Source organism: Pimephales promelas, chromosome 24 (genome assembly GCF_988280905.1).
Source record: "Pimephales promelas chromosome 24, fPimPro1.hap1.1, whole genome shotgun sequence".
Lineage (NCBI taxonomy): Eukaryota > Metazoa > Chordata > Actinopteri > Cypriniformes > Leuciscidae > Pimephales > Pimephales promelas.
Genome location: NC_142792.1, coordinates 7488586 through 7509457, shown reverse-complemented (window position 1 = coordinate 7509457; position 20872 = coordinate 7488586). Strand labels below are relative to the sequence as shown.

The window sequence follows — 20872 nt, the reverse complement described above, 5'->3', positions numbered from 1 at the left end:
AAGATTATGAATTATATAGAGCTATCAGTTGATTGAGGATGTGAAAATTAAGTATTAGCTTTATACGTCAAGAGAGTATTCATTTTAAAATGTGAATCACTGACACACAATCCATAAAATTAGTCATTGAAATAAATGGTAAAAAATTACATTAAAATAAAATAGTGATTAATTATTGGCTGTAGAAGTCAATATATTGCCCAATTTATTATGTGAATAACTGGTATTCAATCCATAAAACTAGCCATTGAAATGTGAGGTAAAACACATTTTAAAAACTAATAAATTAAAAGAATTTTATTTTAGAAGTCAAAATATTGTTAATTTTAAAATCAGTGGTATACAATCCATAAAACCATCTATTGAAATGTGAGGTAAAAAAACATTAAAATAAAATAGAGATTAATTATTGGCTATAGACGTCAATATATTGCCCAATTCATTAAGTGAATAACTGGTATTCAATCCATAAAACCAGCCATTGAAATGAATGGTAAAAAAAAAATGAAATAAAATAATTATTGGTTTTAGAAATCAATATATCATTAAAATCAGCCAAGCAACTGCTGCTGAATAAAATAAATTTAAAAATAATATTTAACAAACTAAAAATGTAAACAACCAACATCATATAGTGACAGAGAGGAGCTAATATGGAAAGTTGCTGAGGCCAGGTTGTGTGTTGCCTAAATATCCAATAGAGGGAGTCCCTTTAAAAAAAAGAAAATAAAATCACATTCACAGACGGTATGATCATTTAGAGGGAGAAAGGGAAACAAAGACAGATGACGTGTATATGTGTAGTCTATCCTACGCTGCCTCTTCTCAGCTGGACAGAGAAACATTTTTTCTGACTAGACATATACAATGACTTTGAGTGAGTCTTGTCTACACTCTCAACAGTTCAGACAGTACATAAAAACAGACGAGTGGCCTAGTGGTTAAGTTTGATTTTAGATAGGGGCAAGACAAACTCCAGGGTGAAGCAGTTAACCCTGTGTTGCTCCAGGCGGGTTGTGTCTGCAATTGCTGACTTGTAAGTCACTTTATGCAACATGACAAGCAACCAAGATAAAAAAAAAAGATTCAGTCCTAGCCTTTTGGCTTTCATCAAATTTGAAATAATATTCTGAACAGTTTTTCAAAATACACTAAAGGGATAGAACAGTAAGTTACAACACCAGATCATGCAAATGCATCACAGCTAACTTTGTCTTAAGCAAGACTGCAGTGTACAGTTTTCCAGCTGAGCGTGTCTCTCATGGCTGCACTTCATACACACACACACATCTGTTTCTCATTGAGACGGAATTCCTGAGTGGATCTGAGGTGATTTGTGCTGGAGAGCCACTAAAGACAAGAAGCGGACCGTCTCAGAACCAGAATCTGCTTCTTCCTTTCTTCCAACCTTTTTCTTCAAGTACGTTTGTTTTTATAACCTTCTGAAGCCAGTCTCTGGGAGAACAGCAGACCTTTGTTCCAGCACAAAAGCTGCTCACTTGTGTAACCAGGTGTGCTATTTTTCTTGAATGACAAGGTTCAGTGTCAACATGCAGTAGCATAACAGCAACCAGCAGAAGACATAATAACACTGAGTCTGTTAAAGGAACAGTCGCACAGTTAAATTGTTGCTCAGGGGTCAATAGTCAGTGAGACATTCACTAGAATGTGATCAGGTGCTTTTAATCAGGAAGAAGCCTACTTTCAGTCACAAAGAAGGAAGACTGTCTAGAAACAAAGAGACAGACAACGTATATAAAAGCTGCAGAGCCCCCTAGTTGCAACAACGAGAAATGCAACTGAGAAATAGGTGAAAACATGGTTAGATGTTCATGTAGGATTAAAACAACTTTGTCAGTTCTGTGGTTTTCTTTATGAGGAATAATGATGGCTGTTTTTTTTTTTAAAGAAATTCATAGAAAGTTGAATAGAAGGTTCAAAAGAACAGCATTTATTTGAAATAAATCTTTTGTAGCATTACAGATGTTTTTTACAGTCACTTTTGATCATATTTGAATACATTATTGCTTAAATAAAAGTAGTAATTTCTTTCAAAAACAAAGCATGATCCAAACAGTAGTGTACAAGCAGCAATTTATCTATATGCAATTCATAAATAGGCCTGTGAAGTAATGGGCTCTACGCACGGCGGTATTTCCGGTGAAGCATTAGGGATGCTCGATAACTTCCGCCGATCGTAGAGTCCAATGCAATACCGAGAATTTATATTGAATTTTATACTCCATGGTTATACTAAAGAAACGTTAGTCACAAAAACAGATAAAACAGACACCCCTCGTTGTGTTTATGCTTCTTTTTAAAATTATATTAAATAAAAATATATAAAATTACATCTAAACGTATGTACGTTTCATTTCAAAGACTGGAGGACAGTAAATTTTGAAGACTCTGACATAATCCCGTTTTCCTCGGTTTTCCGATATTCATGAGGGCTAAAAATCATAGGAAGAATCATATTGTTGTTTTCTCAATGAGGAAGAATGATAGTTCTATGGCTTATTACTGAATATCCTGATCGAAGAAAACTTCCTGTAAATATTTACTTCACAACTTAAATAATCATAATCTGCAACAGTATTAAAAGCATGTAGCACCAAATATTTTAAGCTTTTTTAAGTCATGCCATGGAATAACCCATCAAAAAAAAAAAGCCAAAAATCCAAGCAACGTTGGCATATCTAAATTTAGGTTATATCTAAACATAACATCCATGAATTCCACAATCTGCTTCAAACAATTAAGACTGGTGAAGATAAAACAACAATCCTTTAAAGGCTGTTTTAAGATATGAGAATCAGATAAGAAGGAAAAACAGCAGCATTCTTTCAATAGCAGCTGTCCTGTTTCTGTAAGCTTAATATCAGAAAAGGGTGAGCGCTCGAATAACAACATTCCTGCCGTCCCTCCATCCCGCTCTGCTTCAGGACAGCTCAGGAAGAGGTACTCAGTGCTTGGACCTTGATCTATTTCTGGTCTGGCTGCTATTTATAGAACATTCTGTACTTTATAAGAGGAGGCCGGAGGAGGAACGTGGGATTTGAGCGGATCAGATGGATAAAGATAACTTGGAGAACTGTGGGTCAAACTCACACAACTAATCCTGACACCCTTTAAATGAATTAAGGGAAGGAGCAGCCGAGTGAGAAATAAATGGAACAAATCACCGAGTTACTTTGGCTGAAATTGATATTTCTCGCTCTGCTGAGGGTGACAGGATTAGTTTTGTGAGTTTGACCCGCAGTTCTCCATTTATTAGCATCTATTAAAACAGTAAGATGGTGAAACAGTAATATTGTGAAACCCTGCTAGGGACGCTCACGCTGTTGAGCACGCATAACGGGCATAACCTACCCAGTTGTCCACGTCTGTCGCCATGGTTACTATTGCAGTATGAGGTCAAACCTGGCGGAAACCGGGGGTAACGCGGTTATGGCGACATTGACTGGCGACTCCTCAAACCCTGCTCACACGCCCCGTTTCCTTGGTTAAAAATCGCAATTTTCTCACGATTTACAAATAGTTGGAAACATTTGGGATATATTGTAAGTAATCAACTAAACAAAATATATAACATTGGCCTAGTGGTTTTTGGATATTTTACTGCAAAAATCCTGCATATTATACCTTTAATGCATCCTTGCTGAATTTAAGTATTAATTATTGTAATTTATATAATAATATTTATTTCAAAAACAAAACATTACAGACCCCAAACTTTTGAATGATTGTGTACATGCAGCAATTTATCTGCATATGCAATTCATAAGTGCATGTGAAGTAAATGCAAGTTTGTCGTCATAACCTTCCATGAATAAATAACTTTGTTTACCTATGAAACACATTTAACTTCTTTGTGATGTATCTAAAATTTAGGAAATATACTATTAATAACAAAAAATGTTACATTTCATGATCCATTCAAATCCTGATGGATCATATAAAGTCCCACCTAATGCATTTTCCTGCATATTCTGATTAACTCAAAAATGTTACATTATGGGACTTCAGTAAAAGTTGTTTCACGTTTAATATCTTTTCCTCACTTCAGACAAAATCTGACCTGTAAGAACAGCAATTAAGAATAACAAACATATACAGATAATAGCTAATCCTTTAGAGGAATTCTGAAATATTATGACCGGTGTACCAATACAACAGTACTAAAATCCAACACGCCGTAAACTGGTTCCTGTCAGTGTCACCGTGGCGTCACTATAGCGGAACATAGACAACGAATGTGGCAGAGCGGTGGTACAACTCAAGCTTCCCATGTCATAATGTGAATGCCCGTGCTTTACTCAGGCCTGTTCAAGAACACTTTGTTCAAGCCGTTGTGTTCCCCTATAATGAATCTCTAATAAGAGCATGAGGATGTTCACATGCTACTATCCAGCAATCCAGCAAAGCATAGTGACTAATGTGCTGCTGTTTCCCTGGACTTCATTTAGTGGTCAGATGAGTTCCTGAATGTAGACAGCTGCCAGATTAAGTGTTTCCTCTTTCTGTGTCTCCATCTCACGCTTTTTCTCTCTGGCAATATCTTGCATGCACTTAATGGTTTACATTAGTCCTAAACTGACCAAGGCCAGACTGCTGTGATGAGAAGTGCTATAACGAAGTGCTCCCTATTTACTGTAATCCGCTGTGCTTTTGTTCATTAAAAAGGACAGTCCACCCAAAAAATGAAAATTATGTCATATTATTAAGATATTATTTAAACTTTCTTATTGTTTTTATCTCTCCATACAATGAAAGTCAATGGGGACCAAAGGTTTTTTTGTACCCCACTGACTTGCGTTAAGACAAAAAAGGGTTTTGTAACAGTTTTGGAACGACACGAAAGTAAGTTAATAATGACAGAATTTTTATTTTTGAGTGAACTATTCTTTTAAAGGTGAAGTGTGTAATTTCTGTACCAATAGTTGCACCGTACAAAATTGTAAGAATAATTATAAGGATACATTTTTAAAGACTGCATGAAACAGAAGTTGCGATAGTCTTTTTTCCCCCCTTATTGTGACTTGAATTTGTCCATCGGGAATTGATTGGATCGTTGAATGGTTGTGGTTTGCTATTGGTCGATCTCATGTGAGTGACAGGTTGCCCCGCCTTCGCGCTGAAAGAAAATGAGAAGAGACGAGACGTCGCTTTCAGAGGGAGAGGAAGTTATTTTGATTAAAGATTATGTGATTACGTGAATCCAAAATGAATGTTGTGCACGGAACAATCCTTTATAATAAATATGGCAAAAAAACATGAATTGTTACTTTTGATTTCTTTAGCGTTGAAAAAAGTTACACACTTCACCTTTAATGCTCGACAGTACTGATATAATGCATATTTGTTGTTGCAGAGATCTCAATGTTTCTAGTTTTTGTACATTTGAGATAAAATTACATCTTTCCACTGCATCTGTGGATCTCTACGGAAGGAGTTCATTGGTATAAGAGATAACGGATAATACTGTTGGGAATATCCAGTTTAGTCACCACGTCCACAGCTTTAGTGCCCAGGGCGGTCCTCAGGGTGATACGGCTCAGCTGCTGCAGAGAAAGAGGGTTACCTGCAAAAACACAATGCAAAGCAACATTAATAAATCAATAATATTTCAATGCAATGAACATCATTAGTGATTTGGGTGGCCACCCGTTCACTACCACATAACATCCCCTGTATGTTGACATTGCCTTCCATAGAAACCAAACACAAAGGGACAGATAAAAGTGAGCATTCAAGAAGATAAAACCTTGCTTGATAACATTTCAAATATGAGCATTCAAGTTTAGGACATCCTGTCATATCATTTCTGAATGTTTGCATACTCAATTTCTTTTTTTGTTCAGTCTCTAAGTGGCCAGGAAAATATTTATATGCTCCTAGGCCACGGATTCTCATTAATGTGGTTTACATTCTGAAGAGGGCTACTGGCATGTTGTGTATGGATGAACCTTGTGGATGAGACTAATGATGGATTCCAGCACCCAACACCAGAATCCAACTTTTAATCTCATTATCATAAACTTCATGTATTTGTTTACATCACATGCCGAAAACATCCTGAGCAGCACCAAGGCAGCAGACCTGGCAGTGCACTGTAAAATACAACCAGCACCAGCATATCACTGTATCACTTAACATTAACATAACATTTTAGTTTTAGGAACATTTTAAAAATCATTGAAAGCATAGTGAACATACCAAACTAATAAACTTTGAATTGATTTCTCATGCAACACAAAGGCAGTTTTTGCTTTTATATGAAGCCATGATCACCATCTGCTGGTCACTACTGGTTTTATTTTCCCTTTGAAAAAATAAAATAAAATCACACATATTATATATTTTTTATTTATTTATAAATGTATACATTTTATTTCCAAATGTATTCATTTTTTTTCCCAATCCTGTATATTCAGTCAGCCTGTCTTATAAAGGAATGAATGTAAACCATGTTACCTTTCATGTAGTGTGTAATATAGCTGTTTGTGAACGTAAAAGGTCTGCAGAATTTAATTGGTAAATTAGGCAGGTGGTCAACCAATCACAACAGACCTGAATCTTCAAAATGTGTGTCATGTTTTTGTCTGATGTTTGTGTGATTGTTGGTTTTCTGTGTTTCGATTGAGACTTGTAACTCAATGTATTGTAATTTTTATATATTGCTATGTACATATGTAATTTTATTCTCTTTTAGGGTGACTTTTACCATCTATCTAGGGACTGCAGATGAAAAATAGCCTTCTGGCTAACTCTGGCATATTGACACAAATGTTTATTAATATGCACTGTCCCTGTAATAAATAAATAAATTAATTAATTAAATAAATAAAATAGCTGTTTTGATTTGAACTCACTCTCATAAAGCTGAAGGCAGTGTGCTGAGGGCGTATCTGGGGTTGTGTAGTCGACTGGCTTCCTATCATATTTGTCTCTGGCATAAATGTTGGCTCCGAACTCCACCAGCAGCTCAATCATGTCCACATTGTTGGACTTGGCGGCGTGATGCAGAGGCGTCTTGTGTAGCCTAGTGGCGTTCACTCGCACACCTGCACACAGGCATAGCACAAACTACCTTCTCTTCAATGTTTGCACACATGACAGCGCATTTCACAGTCTCACAGCTCGTGGGATCTGGTTTTACCTGCATTCAGTAGCACCTTGACACACTCCAGGTGTTTTTTGGCACACGCCACATGCAGAGGAGTACCATAGTACAGGTCATAAGCCTCCAGACTGGCTCCTTTTGCAATCACTAACCTCACACAATCAGCATTACCTGCAAAATACAGAATATTCTTACATTATATGATGGATAGACAATTATTTTACTCAGAAAGTTTAGTTTATCAAAACAATTCTTACTCTGTGAATGTATAACATTACCTTAATAATTAGCAAAGTCAATATAATATATCAAATTATATATACGCATTATATAATATATGAGGGCATTATTTTGATGATTTATATTTATAGAAAAATCATCAAAATAATGCTTACTCTATGGATTTACATTAACTTCGGAATAATAATGAATGTTTTAAAGTCTCTTAAGCTCACCAAGGCTGTTTATTTAATAAAAAATATAGTAAAAACAGTAAGGTTGAGAAATATTGTTTGAATTTAAAACAACTGTTGTTTATATTGTATTTATATTTTAATATTTTTTTTTAAATGTCATTTATTTCTGTGATGGCAAAGCTATCATTCATAAATCATTCTAACATGCAACTTTTAAATACATTAAAAGTACAAATTATTCCAAACGTTTGACAGGTAGTGTTTGAAATGACTTTACACGGTCTGTAATACTACAAAGATGATATATAAGATAGGTCAATAAAACACAATTAAATTGTTTTTTTTTTTTGTGTGTGTGTGATATATATATATACATATATAATTCTTTCTCTGTGACTCTGTAAAATTACCTGACAGATTCTGGAGTAAAACTACAGAAAAAAAGTCAAAATCTAATATAAACATATATTTGATAGTCTGAACTATATACTTTAAAATAAAATATAAATGAAACAAAATAAAATTTGAATACACTACAATTCAAACCAAACAACCACACCTCCTATGCAGGCCTCATGTAGAGGGGAGGTGGTACGTGAGGTAAGGGTGGGGTTGATTGTTGCTCCATACTCCAAAAGAAGCCTCACACACTCGAAGTTCCCGATAGAGCAAGCTTCACATAGTGGAGTGCTCCCGTCCACATTCCTTGCATCAACCTGCAACACAACCCCAGACAGAGGGAACTTTTCAGATGGCAGTACTTACTTGTTTGTCTCCCAGGCTGTATATGTGTGTGTCTGGTGGTACCTGAGCCCCTGCGTCCAGCAGCAATCTCACACACTGTGTCTGTCCGCGTGCAGCTGCCTCGTGGAGGGGAGTGATGGAGTCCACAGCCACAATATTCACTGAAGCTCCACTCTGAATCAAACTCTGCAGCACTGACACCTGACCTTGATACGCAGCCTTATGAACATCTGTCCTCTCTGCCCAGAAACCTAGAGATACACACACAATGACATGCATCAACTAAAACTGTAACCACAAGAGTCACAAATCACTCAAAAAGATTCCTTCAACTCACATATACTATTGATGGATGATATATTGTTGTGGTTTTGATTTTAGTTTATGTGCTAATACTTAAATGTTAAGTATTAATAGGGTCAAATATGGAGAGAACGCCTTCATGTATAAAACAAAACAAACCTTGACAGGTAAGGTGATGTGACATGCCCCAATAACCAAGATATTCATTCCTTAATTTCTTACTGTATATACATATTCATTTTATAGTTGCCGACATTAAGAATAACAATACGGTGTAAAATATGAAAATTGTCAACAGGACGGCATGCAGTATGATTGCGGCATACACGCTGTCCTCGTGGACTTACCGATGTCACCAAAAAAATAAGGCCGTGCTGTTTCCACTTCCATCTCTGCTTTAGTACACTGGGCTGGCAGACAGTAAAATGTAAACTTAACAGTTCGCTAGCCAACAAATTAAAGCAGGAATCATGCTGTTTAGAAATGCGGTATATACATCACGTGGTCGCTTCTGTTTTGGCACTTGCTGTGACGTTTTACTGTGAATGCTGGGAGTTGTAGTTCACAGTAAATGTAGAGAGGCCAGCAAAAGTATTTGGACACAAATGTATCAATGTCAGTTCATCCGAGTTTTTAACCTTTACAGACCATGGGGCACGGCAAACCAGATAACACTTTACAATAATCAAGAACATTAACAATGGTTAATAGACAGAAATTTGAAGAAATTAGTAGCTAAACGTTTTCATGGGGTCCAGTTTCAGGGGGCCTGGTTGACAGCCAAAGGCAATATGACAAAAAATAATAGTACATTTACATTGAAAATTATTTCAAGGCAATGTAGCACATTCATCATTATTAACACAATTAGACACACACAAAGTTAAATGCGTCACTCAGCTCACGAATTTAAGACTTTACAAACAACAGTCCAGCAAGTAAACAGTATTTTTTTTTTTTTAAATGTCTTCTGGGGAACATATCTATGATTTATAAGTGAGGTAATCAATGATGCGCTGTGAAATGTCCAGTTTGGTAACCAGCTCTAGAGCTCTGGTGCCCAACACAGTCCTCAAGACGATACGGGACAGCTGCTGCAGAGAGAGAGGGTTACCTGCGGAAACACAGAGAACAGCAGATTAACAATATGAGATAACAGCAGTCATATAGCGCATATGCAGATTATAACATACTCTCATAGTGCAGCAGACTGAGATTAGCAGGAGATTCATTTTTTGTGTAGTCTCTAGGTTTGTGACCCATGTTATCGCTTATGTTGACATCTCCACCGAACTCCACCAGCAACTCCACCAGGTCCTCTCTCTCGGCTCTCGCCGCATGATGTAGTGCCGTCTCATGGAACCTGGTGGCATTCACCTTTGCACCTTTAAGAGTTTGAAAAAATAACCATGCAGAATGATCTAAAATAGTGCAAAATAAAATAAAACAATAAAAATGTGCCTCACCTGCATTGAGCAGCAGTAGGGCACAGTCAAAGTGAGCTTTAGCACAGGCAGCATGTAATGGCGTCCCAAAATAAATGTCAAAGGCCTCCAGCAGCGCTCCCTTAGCTATCATAAGCTTCACACAGTCTGGGTTACCTGCACAGAGATACAATCTCCATAACCATCATACAAACTACTCCAAGTCTAAACACAAAGCAATCCTCCTCCTGGCTGTCTCACCTCGAATACAGGCCTCATGGAGGGGGGAAGCCGTAAGGGCGGTCAGGGAAGGGTTGACCGACGCTCCGTGATCTACCAGTAGCTTGACACTTTCTATGCTGCCAGCAGCGCAGGCGTGACAGAGAGGAGTACTTCCATGGATGGTGCGCACATCCACCTACACACATATGCTTTTTATGTGGCTAAATACTAGACTTATTATTTTTAAAAGTTAATTTTAATTCCTATACATGTAACCTTTTCACTAAAAGAAAACTTTTAGCATTTTTAGAATTCAATTAAATAAATTAATTAATTAATAAATATATAAGGAAACTTTTTTAATTGTTTGTCAATCGTTTTCCAAATAAGGGCATGACAGATTATATGCGCTAATTAAAATACACCCGGTGTTAAAAAAAGTGGGTGAATATAAATACATTTGAGTGATATTATGTGTTTTCTCGCATGACTATTTGGTTAAAAAAATTATTTTAATAATTAAATAAACAGCTGTATTTATTTGGAAATATTATCAGGAAATTGGAGCTCAACTCACCTGAGCTCCTGCCTCAAGCAGTATTTGAACACAGTTTGGATGGGCTTGGATGCAGGCATCGTGCAAAGGTGTGAAGTTATCCACAGTTACGATATTAACTGATGCTCCTGCTTCTATCAGCTGCTTTAACTGCAGAGGTCGACCCTGAGACGCAGCCTCATGCACCGGCGTACGGTCAGCCCAGTGACCTAGAAATGCACTTCGTTTTCATTTATTTCCCTTAGGTGTGTCAATAGATCTTATAGTAAAAATAACGTCCCACTCTATTAAACAAATGTTAAGCATTTACAAGGATAGGGAGTCTGTTATGTGTCAGATGCAATATACTCACCGATGTCACCATAAAACGTTGATCTAGCAGCGGTAATTTCCATAATTGAATAATCTTACCTGAAATTCAACAAATATTATTTATAAAGGACGCGAACAGCATGCTGACAAAGTAAAACTTGCTCTATATTTAGAGAAGCGGCCTCTGTGGTTTGTTATGATTTGCGACACTACGGATCGAATACGACAAATAGGCAAAGAATGCTGGGATATGAAGTTCAGCCACCGTTTCCCCTTAAAAATAGCATAAACTCGCTGTTAATACTTTTTAACTATCAAAATGAATGTTTATATCAAAGCACTAATGTGTAATAACACATTTCCAATAAAAGATAAACCTGCTGTAATGTCTTTAATGTTAACAAGAAAAAGGCTCATAGAACCCTTACATTGTACATTATTCTTATGCTTTCGAAATACGGTCTAGAATTAATCTTTAACATTTTGTGATATGTATTTTGTTTCATTTTGCATTTGGTAACAAAATAAAAACACACAGTCAGTTTTCCACAAGTTAACATTTTTACTTCGCAGTACAGAAATCATTTGAGCCCCATCTGTTGAGCATTTGTTTTTTTGTTTTTAAAACATTGGTGACATTTTGCACAGGGCCCCGGTCATGTCAATACTGCCATAGACATTTTGGTCCTTGCTAACACGTCAGAGCCGTTGAGAAGAACTCAGCCGACACTGGCACTGCTCCTCTCTCTGCTCTGGAGTGAGGGAGAAGGAGGAGAGCTCGCGAACACACACTAGACAAGCAGATTCCAGACTTACAGTTAAGCAGCTTTTCCCGCTGATGTGTGATAACCTCTTTGTATGGCCTTAGAATCACGGATAACCCATCAGAAAAGAGATGAAAGGCAAAGCTGAAAGAAAACCCGGGCCTTCCAACAAGTAGCACAATTTACAGCTAATAGGGGGGTCAGTTATGTCAAATCACATGAGCATATTGCAAAACGAATACTGTGTGTGGTTGGACACGGATTTCATAAAAGATTATCTAATCTTTGCGTGCTTGATACTTCCCTTTGATCTGTAAACAGGAAATTAGAGAAATATAACCAACTCAGGACACTAGTATAAGCACCAGTTGTAATTTGTAGGAAAATATAATGATGAATAATCCTTGGAAGTTATCTCAGAAGCAAATGGTTTCTTTTAAAAATAAAAACGTGCTGTTAAACCGGACCAAACGCGAAACAGATCAATTTGCAATTTTGCAAACCCGATCCCCCCTCTGCTTTAAGGTTATCTTCTTTACAGCCAACACCAGCACATTTAAAAAAATATGCATTTCTTCATCACTTGAATACATCTGATAATTTGGCATCTTTGGACTTTTCATATCCCATGTCTAAGCAGGTTGAGAAAGATCACATGATGGAATCGAAATACAGGGCATTGATAAAGAATCAGTGCAAAATGGATCTTGTTTCCCGATTATAAAAAGCAGACTGGCAGAACCTTCTCCCCTTCTCCCCCCGAAAATGCTAAATTTGTATAACAGTTTACATGAAATTCCATTATGGGCAAAACATACACTTGTATAGCCAGCTCGCCCAATTTGGTTGCCATTTTTTTCTTTTCTTTTTTTTTTTTAAACATTAAGATTATGATAATCTGAATATCTGATATTCAAGAGCAGCTGGAGCTAGTTTACTGGTCAGCAGCGTCACCAAAGATGTCATTCTTCTTGCGCTCCATTTCAGCAAAGTCAAACTCTGTGCCCGTCATTCGCTTGTAGATGTCTTTGATATCGTCACAGGTCGTCTCGAAGTGAGTCGTGGCATCGTAGGAGCGAGAGATGAAGATCTGGGAGCAGATAAATACAGATGTTTCTTCAAAGTACTGTAATCACTATTCGTCTATCAAGTGAGCACAATGTAAAACACTTACCTGGCTGTCAGATCCCAAGTCAGTTGGTGCATACTGATCACTAATGCTCACAAACCTGCAAAAAGATCACACACAGCAAAATTATATTTTTGACCCGATTGCTTTTACATCAAAGTAAGCTTTGCGCATGCAGACTCATGCAAACGTACTTCTGCTCAACTGGTTCCAGAAGGTCCAGGGCTGGTTTGATCTCTTTCTCAGGGTCGTTGGTCTCCACAGTGGTGCTGACGATGGCTACATATTTACCCTGGGCTGCCACGTTGTGTGCGTAAGAGATCATGCACACGTAGATATCTAAAAGAAGAATTTAATGTACAATAATGTATTGTTTAATGTTTGACGTTAGTCATTTTTATTCTCACCAAGGTGGCATTTAATCAAAAACAGGAAATTTGGGAAATATTATTACAATTTAAAATAACATGTCCATTTCAAATTCATGTTAAAATGTAATTGATTCATGTGCTGACAAAGCAGAATTTTCAGCATAATTACTTCAGTCTAATTTGCTCCTTAAGAAATTATAGCATTTATTTGAATTTTTTTTTTTTTACAAGAGTATAAATGCCTTTACAATGTATTTTTATGCATTTGATGCATTCATCAATTTATTTTCAATGAATTTCTTTTAAGAAAAAGTGCATTAGTCCCTTTATAAATGCAATTACTTAATTCTTGTTTTTTGTAATTAATTGAAGAAAAAAAATGTACTTAAGAAATCTTTGAACGCTACATGCCATAATTTTAAATTCAATAATTTCTTAATAAAATGTAACTTTTAAACTAAATTACTGTTCACAACGCCATATTTTTTTATTGTGGAAATAAAATTGCTTTCAGAAATTTCAATGTGAAATTTTAGTGCCTTTTTGGTACCTTTCTATTGTAAAGGACCTCAAACTTTCTAACTCTAAACAACAAAATAAATAAATAATGTGATATTAAAATCTGTTAGTGAATAAGAGCCCACACAACTAGATCACTGTGGTTTCCTGTCAGACTAACCATGCTTCCTGTTGACCTGGTTCTGAGGGATGATGATCTGGCAGGAGTTGGCATCGCTGGTGTTCTTGATGGGGTGGCTCATGATGCAGATGACCCGCATCACCTGACCCACCTTGCTGACTCGGTCCATGACATAGCTGGGGTCGCAAATCAGCTGCTTGCAGCGAGCGATCTGACCATGAGGAACAAACAACATTAAATCAAAGCACATGTTAAAGTTAAATCAGATTTCACACAACTTGCAACAGACTCACCTCTCCCTCGGATTTGACGCCCACCACTTTGCCGTTCTCTACAACAATTTCCTCAATGGGTTTGTTCAGCATGTAGGTTCCTCCGTAAATGGCACTTAATCTGTGAGTGACAAAAATAAACTATTAGTGCACTTACAGACCACTGTAATCTAAGCACACTAGACACAGACAAATTTACAATGCTGATATCAGTGGCAGAATAAGTAGCTGGGGAAACTCACCTGGCAAAGCCTTGGGGCAGCTCTCCCAGGCCATAGAGAGGGTACAGATATGGACTCTTTCCGTACCTCGCCAAAGACTCACTGTACAGCTTAATCCTGTTTATCGTCTCCATGCAGGGCTGATCCAGGTAGCTGGACAGAGAGGAAGCACAAACACCACAGCTTTAACTTCAAGGGACAAACAAGCCTGCAAGGTCCTCTCAGTGTTGTAAGTGAACCTTTGGCAAAGAGTAAGAGGAGTTGTCGACTCACTCGTCTGTGCGGTAGAGTGCTAGAGCGTGGCCGGTGAAGTCCACGACATCCTGTCCGAGGTCGAACTTTTTGTACACATCTCGCATGGTGGTCTTTTTAGGGTCAACTCCCTCCAAGGTCTTTGGGTCGTTTTCATCGAAGTTGGCAACGAACACGAGGAACTTCCTGAATCGCCTTTTCTCGAAAAGCCCCATGAGGCCTGATAGAATTAATACGTGTTAAAATATGTTATTAAAAATTAGAATTTTCTCCATCAGCTCCATGGCAACACACACTATGTTTGGGTGGATGAAAAACAGGCTAGAATCTCTCACTCACTTTGCAAAATTTAAGAGGAACTACAGTAATGTTATATATGCTACAACTGCATCATGGTATACAATTAATGAAAAGGGAAGTACCCACAATATGCACTTCACTGTAATTTCTCTTTCACTCTGACATATTGACAACATGTCATCCATTCAGGCCACGGTGGTTTGGTTCAGATTATAAAACACTCCAGCCTAGTTGGCTACAGTCTTTGCCTCAGATGGCAAGACCATGGACTGCCCACAGCCTGACCATCGGATGAACATTGAATACAAAAATGGCAAGAGCTGGCTTAAAATCACCAGTTTCAATGAGATACTTTTGGCAGTCCAACAGAAAAAAAAGAAAATATTATCCCAGAAGAAAAATCTATGGGGCCATAAATCTTATTTGTTCTTAACTTTAGATCATCAGAACCGTACAAATGTCACTTACTCGATGCCAGAGCTTCAGTCTCAGTGGAGGGGACTTTGTAGATGCTGCCCTTTTTGTAGACAAAGCTGCCCTCGATCACTTTGAAGTCTAGGTAACGTGTCACCTGTGTGATCAGCAGCATACGCACCAGCTGACCTATGAATGCGAAAAAGACATAAATGGCAAACAAACTGATCAAAACAGTAATGCTGACTTCTTTCTCTCCATTGATGTTTTGTATTCTTGAGGCATTCCAAGAGTGATAGAAAACTGCTAGGCAACAGGATAAGTGTGGCCGAGGGATCCAGCAGCGCCTGGTGCGGAGTGATCCAGAACGTGCTGTGTATTTGGCCGAGATTACAGATTCCAAGATGTGAAGACTGAAGCGTAAATGTTGTTGCTTCTTACCGTTGGCCATTAGAAACTTAGGAATTAGGTCCACGTTCCAGTCGCGGCCCTTTCCCATGGACTCAGGAGGGCTGCCAGGAAGGCTGAAACGCTTGTACAACTGTAAGCAAACCAAGAGACAATGTTAGCATCTGTAGAGATAGAGAAGAGCTGTGGGGTCAGAGGTCAAACGGCGACTCACATCCTCCAGAGGGGTGATGGAGGCACTCTCCCCTCCATAGTAGGAGTTCCTGTCCATGTGCAGCACCTTCTTCCCCTTCACGGACATGATCCCGGACAGGATGCATTCCTAGAGGAAACGTATGAATGCCGCTTCAGTACAACATATCTCAGACATGTGACCACGATGACCCCAGGCATTGTAGTAATGGTTTTCATGATATAATGAAAAGCAGTATTCTAGTGGTTTTGAAGCAGGCTGTATTTCCTTATTAAATAAAAATAATAATTACGATTTGTCTTGACAAAGCTTGCATTATTTGTTTTACAGAACCAATCCAAGCAGGTTGACATCCAGTAGACGTGCCTTTAAAACAAGCCCTAGCACTTTTTTGACTTCTTTTCAGTAGCCAAATGGACAACAGATGAACATCCTGTAAGCTTTACAAGAATTCCACGACTGGAACAGATCGCTTTACTAAACATAAACTGTACATCACGGTTGCAAAAACAACTTAACCTAGTAGTTACATTAGTATAAATTACACAGAAGTGTTGAAATGAACTGAGCAGGTAATAAAAGTATGTTAAAACCTTTTCAAGCCAACTGTGAACACTTCCGACGAATAAGATTGAGCCATTTACAATAGGATATTATTAGGATAATAATAATATTTATCTTCTATTTTTCATTTCATTCGATTAATTTTGCCATTTTGTACTTTTGACTTATCTATTTTTATCTTTCCATTTAGTTTATTATTATTTTTTTTCAGTTTTAGTTTAATTTAAGTATGTCTGTCAACTTAAATTATTTTAGTTAGTTGTCAAGGCTAATTTTTTTTTTACTGTCATTTAGGTCCTTCACCTGATATTTATTTCAGCTTTACTTCAAGTAACGTGAAAACAATAACACTGTTCATAACATCTTAATGCACATCACATTGAGCTTTGTTTAGAGAAATGCTACAGAAAGATGACAAACATGAATGTTTAAGATATGTCTCAAAGGCCACAAACATTTAGAAGCAGCGAACCAAGGGATCATGTGATGGTATGGACTTTACACGCAACGCCGGCCATTGAATGACAATTCACAATGACATCTAGTCTCAAAACGTTTAACAATAGTTACATTTCTGGCAAGCAACAACATTGTTTTCCTCATTTCAATCTACAAATAATTTGATGTCAAATGTTCTGATATTACATGAGAGCCAAGGTCTTTAGCATTACAAATATGCAAACAAATACCTAAACAAGACAGTGGCTGCTTTGCATCATGCTGCTAGACAGGTTAGGAAGGGCTACACACAATAAGACCTAGGCCAACATTTCAGCTAATCAAAGTAGTTGAATACATGATGAGACTATAAAAACTACAAGCAGAGATTATGTATGGTTTAATCATTTTTAATTCACAAACCCCCTGCTCTATGAAAGAAAATGCATACCAGACAAAAAACCCTAGCAAAAATGTCTTCAAACATCACCCGGTCAATGCACACCAAGGTAGTTGTTAAAAAGGCTTGCTTTTCAGCTTTTTTTTTACTTTGAGCCTAACAAAAATGCTGTTTAACACAAAAGGCAGTTTCTCATGCCCACAAAATCAATGTCCATGACTCAACTGCTCTCAGCTCAAGGGATGAGTCACTTTAAAAGGAAAATCTTAAAACAAAATGACTTTTAAGCAGCAAAGTTAAAAGGTTAAATGTTAACATCCACTGTAAAGTGTACGGCACAGCCGCACGAGTGAACACCACCTGCTTCTCCTTACTAAAGAATCAGGCTGCAGTCACATGAAAGGCCCTAAGAAACACTCATAACATTTTTATTGTATCCCTCTTTCATGGCATTAAACACCTGCTAAGATCAAGCATTATGGCCTTAGATAACGGTCAGCTTGTTATTTTAAAACTTATCACTCCAGTTAAACACTTCTCCCACTATTCCTGCAAAAGCAAACTCAATCATCCAGTAATTGATGTCCCTTTTGTTTGTCGCCTTTGCCTGTAATTCCACAGTAGATGATTCATCACAATTGATTTCGCAGAGAAAGAGGCATCTACACAATATGAGACAGTATAGCTGCTAATAACAAGAAAACAGTGCAACGACAGTGACAAAGTAACAAGTGTTTTACCATAAATGTACTACTACAATAAGACGCCGGTATAAGAATTCCTATTACAGCATGTGATAAAATGGACAAAAACCTTGAGACATTTTTTTCTATTAAAACTCGGAGCGGTTTAAGCATCAACGCTCCTAACTTCCAGCCACTACAACAGCCTGCTCAGGCTAAATGGATTATGCAATAAGCCATGTAATACCAGAGCTGTACTGTGCTCAGAGGGACTGTGGCCAGAGGAACTGTGAGAAAATTCCTTATAAAACATCTGAGACGGGAGCATTGTTGGTATTTTATCGCTCGTATGCCACCCTCAGCTTACCATTTATGTCTGATTTGCAGAACTTAAAAGATACGACGTCAGCCTCAGTTCCTCTACAAAGCAAAACAACGCCTATCTGTTGCTCTACTGATAGCCCAAAGCACCTCTGCACAAAAACGTCCTCGGTTCACTTCCCATATTTCCTGTTTTAGGGGAACCACTTTAAACTCATTGCCCAAATCCAAACCAATAAAATGTGCAAATTCGAGATCCACAATCAATAAATCAGTTTTTGTGCACACTTGAGTCTGGCAGGATTAGTATAGATCACAGATCAAAATCACTACAAATTAACTGAAGACATGAAACAGAGGATGCCTCTTCTTTGCCCATTGTGATGGATATTACAGTGAAACGGGTTATCGAACAAGAAGAAACGTTGGGTGTGACTTGATTATGTTTATAGGGAATTAATTGGATGGTTGTGGCTTGCTATTGCAGTGATCCATGTGAGTGACAGGTTGTTGCACCAAAAACATCTTTAGAAAAGAGATGGAGAGGGGGGGCGAGGGGGAGATTTTGGTTTAATGAAATTATTTAGATTAATGATTACAAGGCACATGAATAAAAAAAAAGATGTGCACTTGATGGGTAAATCGTTTAGAAATACATTAATAAATTAAATTTTTATTTCATGGTGACTTTAAGAAGCGAAATAAACAAAACTGTTTACTTAATCTCACTTAAACCAAAAGGAAACAAAGTATTCTGGGACTGTCCCACCAAACAAATGACTGACCGAAAAGCATTTTACAGTAGCAGTCGGGAATAGTTGACATCATGAGTTTTTCCCCTGATGCATAAAATCTAACGTTAGGTAATTATTTACAACAATGTATACTACGAATAGTGTAATTTTGCAGCGAAGAGCCCAGCAGATCTGTTTTTATCATAAGTATGCATACAGTCGTCTGTATTATAAGCAAGTCTGTATTATAAACAACTTCCTGGCTAAATAAACAGGCCTTTAAAGCATTGTAATAGAATATGCAATGAGGGTTTTCTGTTTGACTTGAGGGTGTGGGATTTCTGTTATTGACTCAATAAGTAATCCCAAACAATCCCATTCTGTCATTTAATTTTGAGGGAAAATATGAACGAACCCTCAACCCTTAAAATAACTATGAAGTCAAACTCTTGAAAAAAAAAATACCACCTCAACATTGAGGAAGCCATTTGTAACATCATAAACTAGCTACGTTTTGAAAAGTAGAGGACAATTCTGCAAGCAATCTATTTTCTATTCACTTAAAGAATAATAAAAACCCTCTACATGAGTAATTAGTGATCATTTATTAGCTAGACACAGCGCAAGGCGTCTTGTTGGCACTGTCAAAACATGAAAACCTCAATGCAAGCGCGCTATCTGGTCTCAAATATTAGACTAATATAACAAAACACAAGAACAATCTTGGTGCGTTATTAGAATGATATTAAATAACATGAAAAGCGATATAAAATACTCTTGTGTAGTCACAAGCCACCGTCAAATTTGTAACCGAGGCCTGTGAGATAGCATTAGCCGCGGCTCTGAGCGCCACTGGACAACTATAACTGATGCTAAAGTTAGCCGCATAGAGGCAGATAAGCATATCTGCACAGTTCTCATAAATGTCTATTAGCTCGAGGCTAACATTAGCAGTGTAGCTAATTAGCATATCCCATAGAACAAGACTGACTGCTGATTAGCATGATGCTAATTTGAGCATGTTAGTAATTAGCCTCCTAAAGTGAACGGTACATTCAGAGCAACGCCTAGCAAGATCGAAACAGCCGATAGTTGTGCCTTTTCTACATATTTTTACACCAAGTAAACGTGCGTGTTTGGATTAGATGATATTCTGATACCGTTAGCCCGGTTCCCAACACGATAACGTCGTATTCTTCATTCATTTTTCCTCGTCTTTAATCCCCTTTTCCTATGCGTCGGCGCGAAGAAAATGGAGATCTTGCAAAGCTGGAAATGAAAGAAGTGCGCTGTCACGTCACTCACAGAGGGTGTGGCTGAAATGGGCAGGGCGTGCGAGTTGACGCGTTTTGAGATGAGATTGGTGGACTGTGCTGTCAATCACCGAAAGTGAATGCGCGCCCCCTGATCGATTCATTCGTATGATTCATCCAGTGACTCGAATCGTTTAAAAAGGTTCCCAAAAATATAGCGCTTACGTAAAGTAATAGGTATATTTCAATATGTACCAAGTATTAGATTGTTTTTTTTTATTGTCGTATGTTTCTTTATTTCTATAAAAAAACAAAACAAAGCGAAAACAATAAATACACCATGTTATTTTGTTGTTGTAAAATGAAGAGGCTATATCATTATGCGAATGTGACTGATTTCCAATGTTGAAAA

General features: G+C 37.5%; 3 protein-coding genes across 3 annotated transcripts; all 3 read right to left on the bottom strand.

The window, feature by feature from the left end:
• Positions 1 to 1930: 1930 nt before the first annotated feature.
• Positions 1931 to 9080, bottom strand: asb13a.2 (ankyrin repeat and SOCS box containing 13a, tandem duplicate 2). The gene is made up of 6 exons (XM_039668026.2): positions 8937 to 9080; positions 8350 to 8537; positions 8102 to 8258; positions 7163 to 7297; positions 6876 to 7067; positions 1931 to 5584 (listed from the first exon to the last, which is right to left on the bottom strand). The coding sequence occupies exons 1-6, from the start codon at positions 8977 to 8979 to the stop codon at positions 5457 to 5459; spliced, it is 843 nt and encodes a 280-aa protein (XP_039523960.2). The 5' UTR covers positions 8980 to 9080; the 3' UTR covers positions 1931 to 5456.
• A 133-nt stretch (positions 9081 to 9213) lies between these two features.
• On the bottom strand, positions 9214 to 11510 carry asb13a.1 (ankyrin repeat and SOCS box containing 13a, tandem duplicate 1). Its single transcript, XM_039668025.2, has 6 exons — positions 11144 to 11510; positions 10813 to 11000; positions 10275 to 10431; positions 10056 to 10190; positions 9783 to 9974; positions 9214 to 9703 (listed from the first exon to the last, which is right to left on the bottom strand). Exons 1-6 carry the CDS (start codon positions 11184 to 11186, stop codon positions 9573 to 9575), a joined length of 846 nt encoding a protein of 281 aa, XP_039523959.2. The 5' UTR covers positions 11187 to 11510; the 3' UTR covers positions 9214 to 9572.
• Positions 11511 to 11645: 135 nt separating this feature from the next.
• Positions 11646 to 20524, bottom strand: gdi2 (GDP dissociation inhibitor 2). The gene is made up of 11 exons (XM_039668024.2): positions 20368 to 20524; positions 16089 to 16196; positions 15908 to 16007; positions 15521 to 15655; positions 14774 to 14972; positions 14522 to 14653; positions 14301 to 14400; positions 14047 to 14218; positions 13191 to 13335; positions 13042 to 13096; positions 11646 to 12957 (listed from the first exon to the last, which is right to left on the bottom strand). The coding sequence occupies exons 1-11, from the start codon at positions 20410 to 20412 to the stop codon at positions 12802 to 12804; spliced, it is 1347 nt and encodes a 448-aa protein (XP_039523958.1). The 5' UTR covers positions 20413 to 20524; the 3' UTR covers positions 11646 to 12801.
• Between the last annotated feature and the right edge of the window lie 348 nt (positions 20525 to 20872).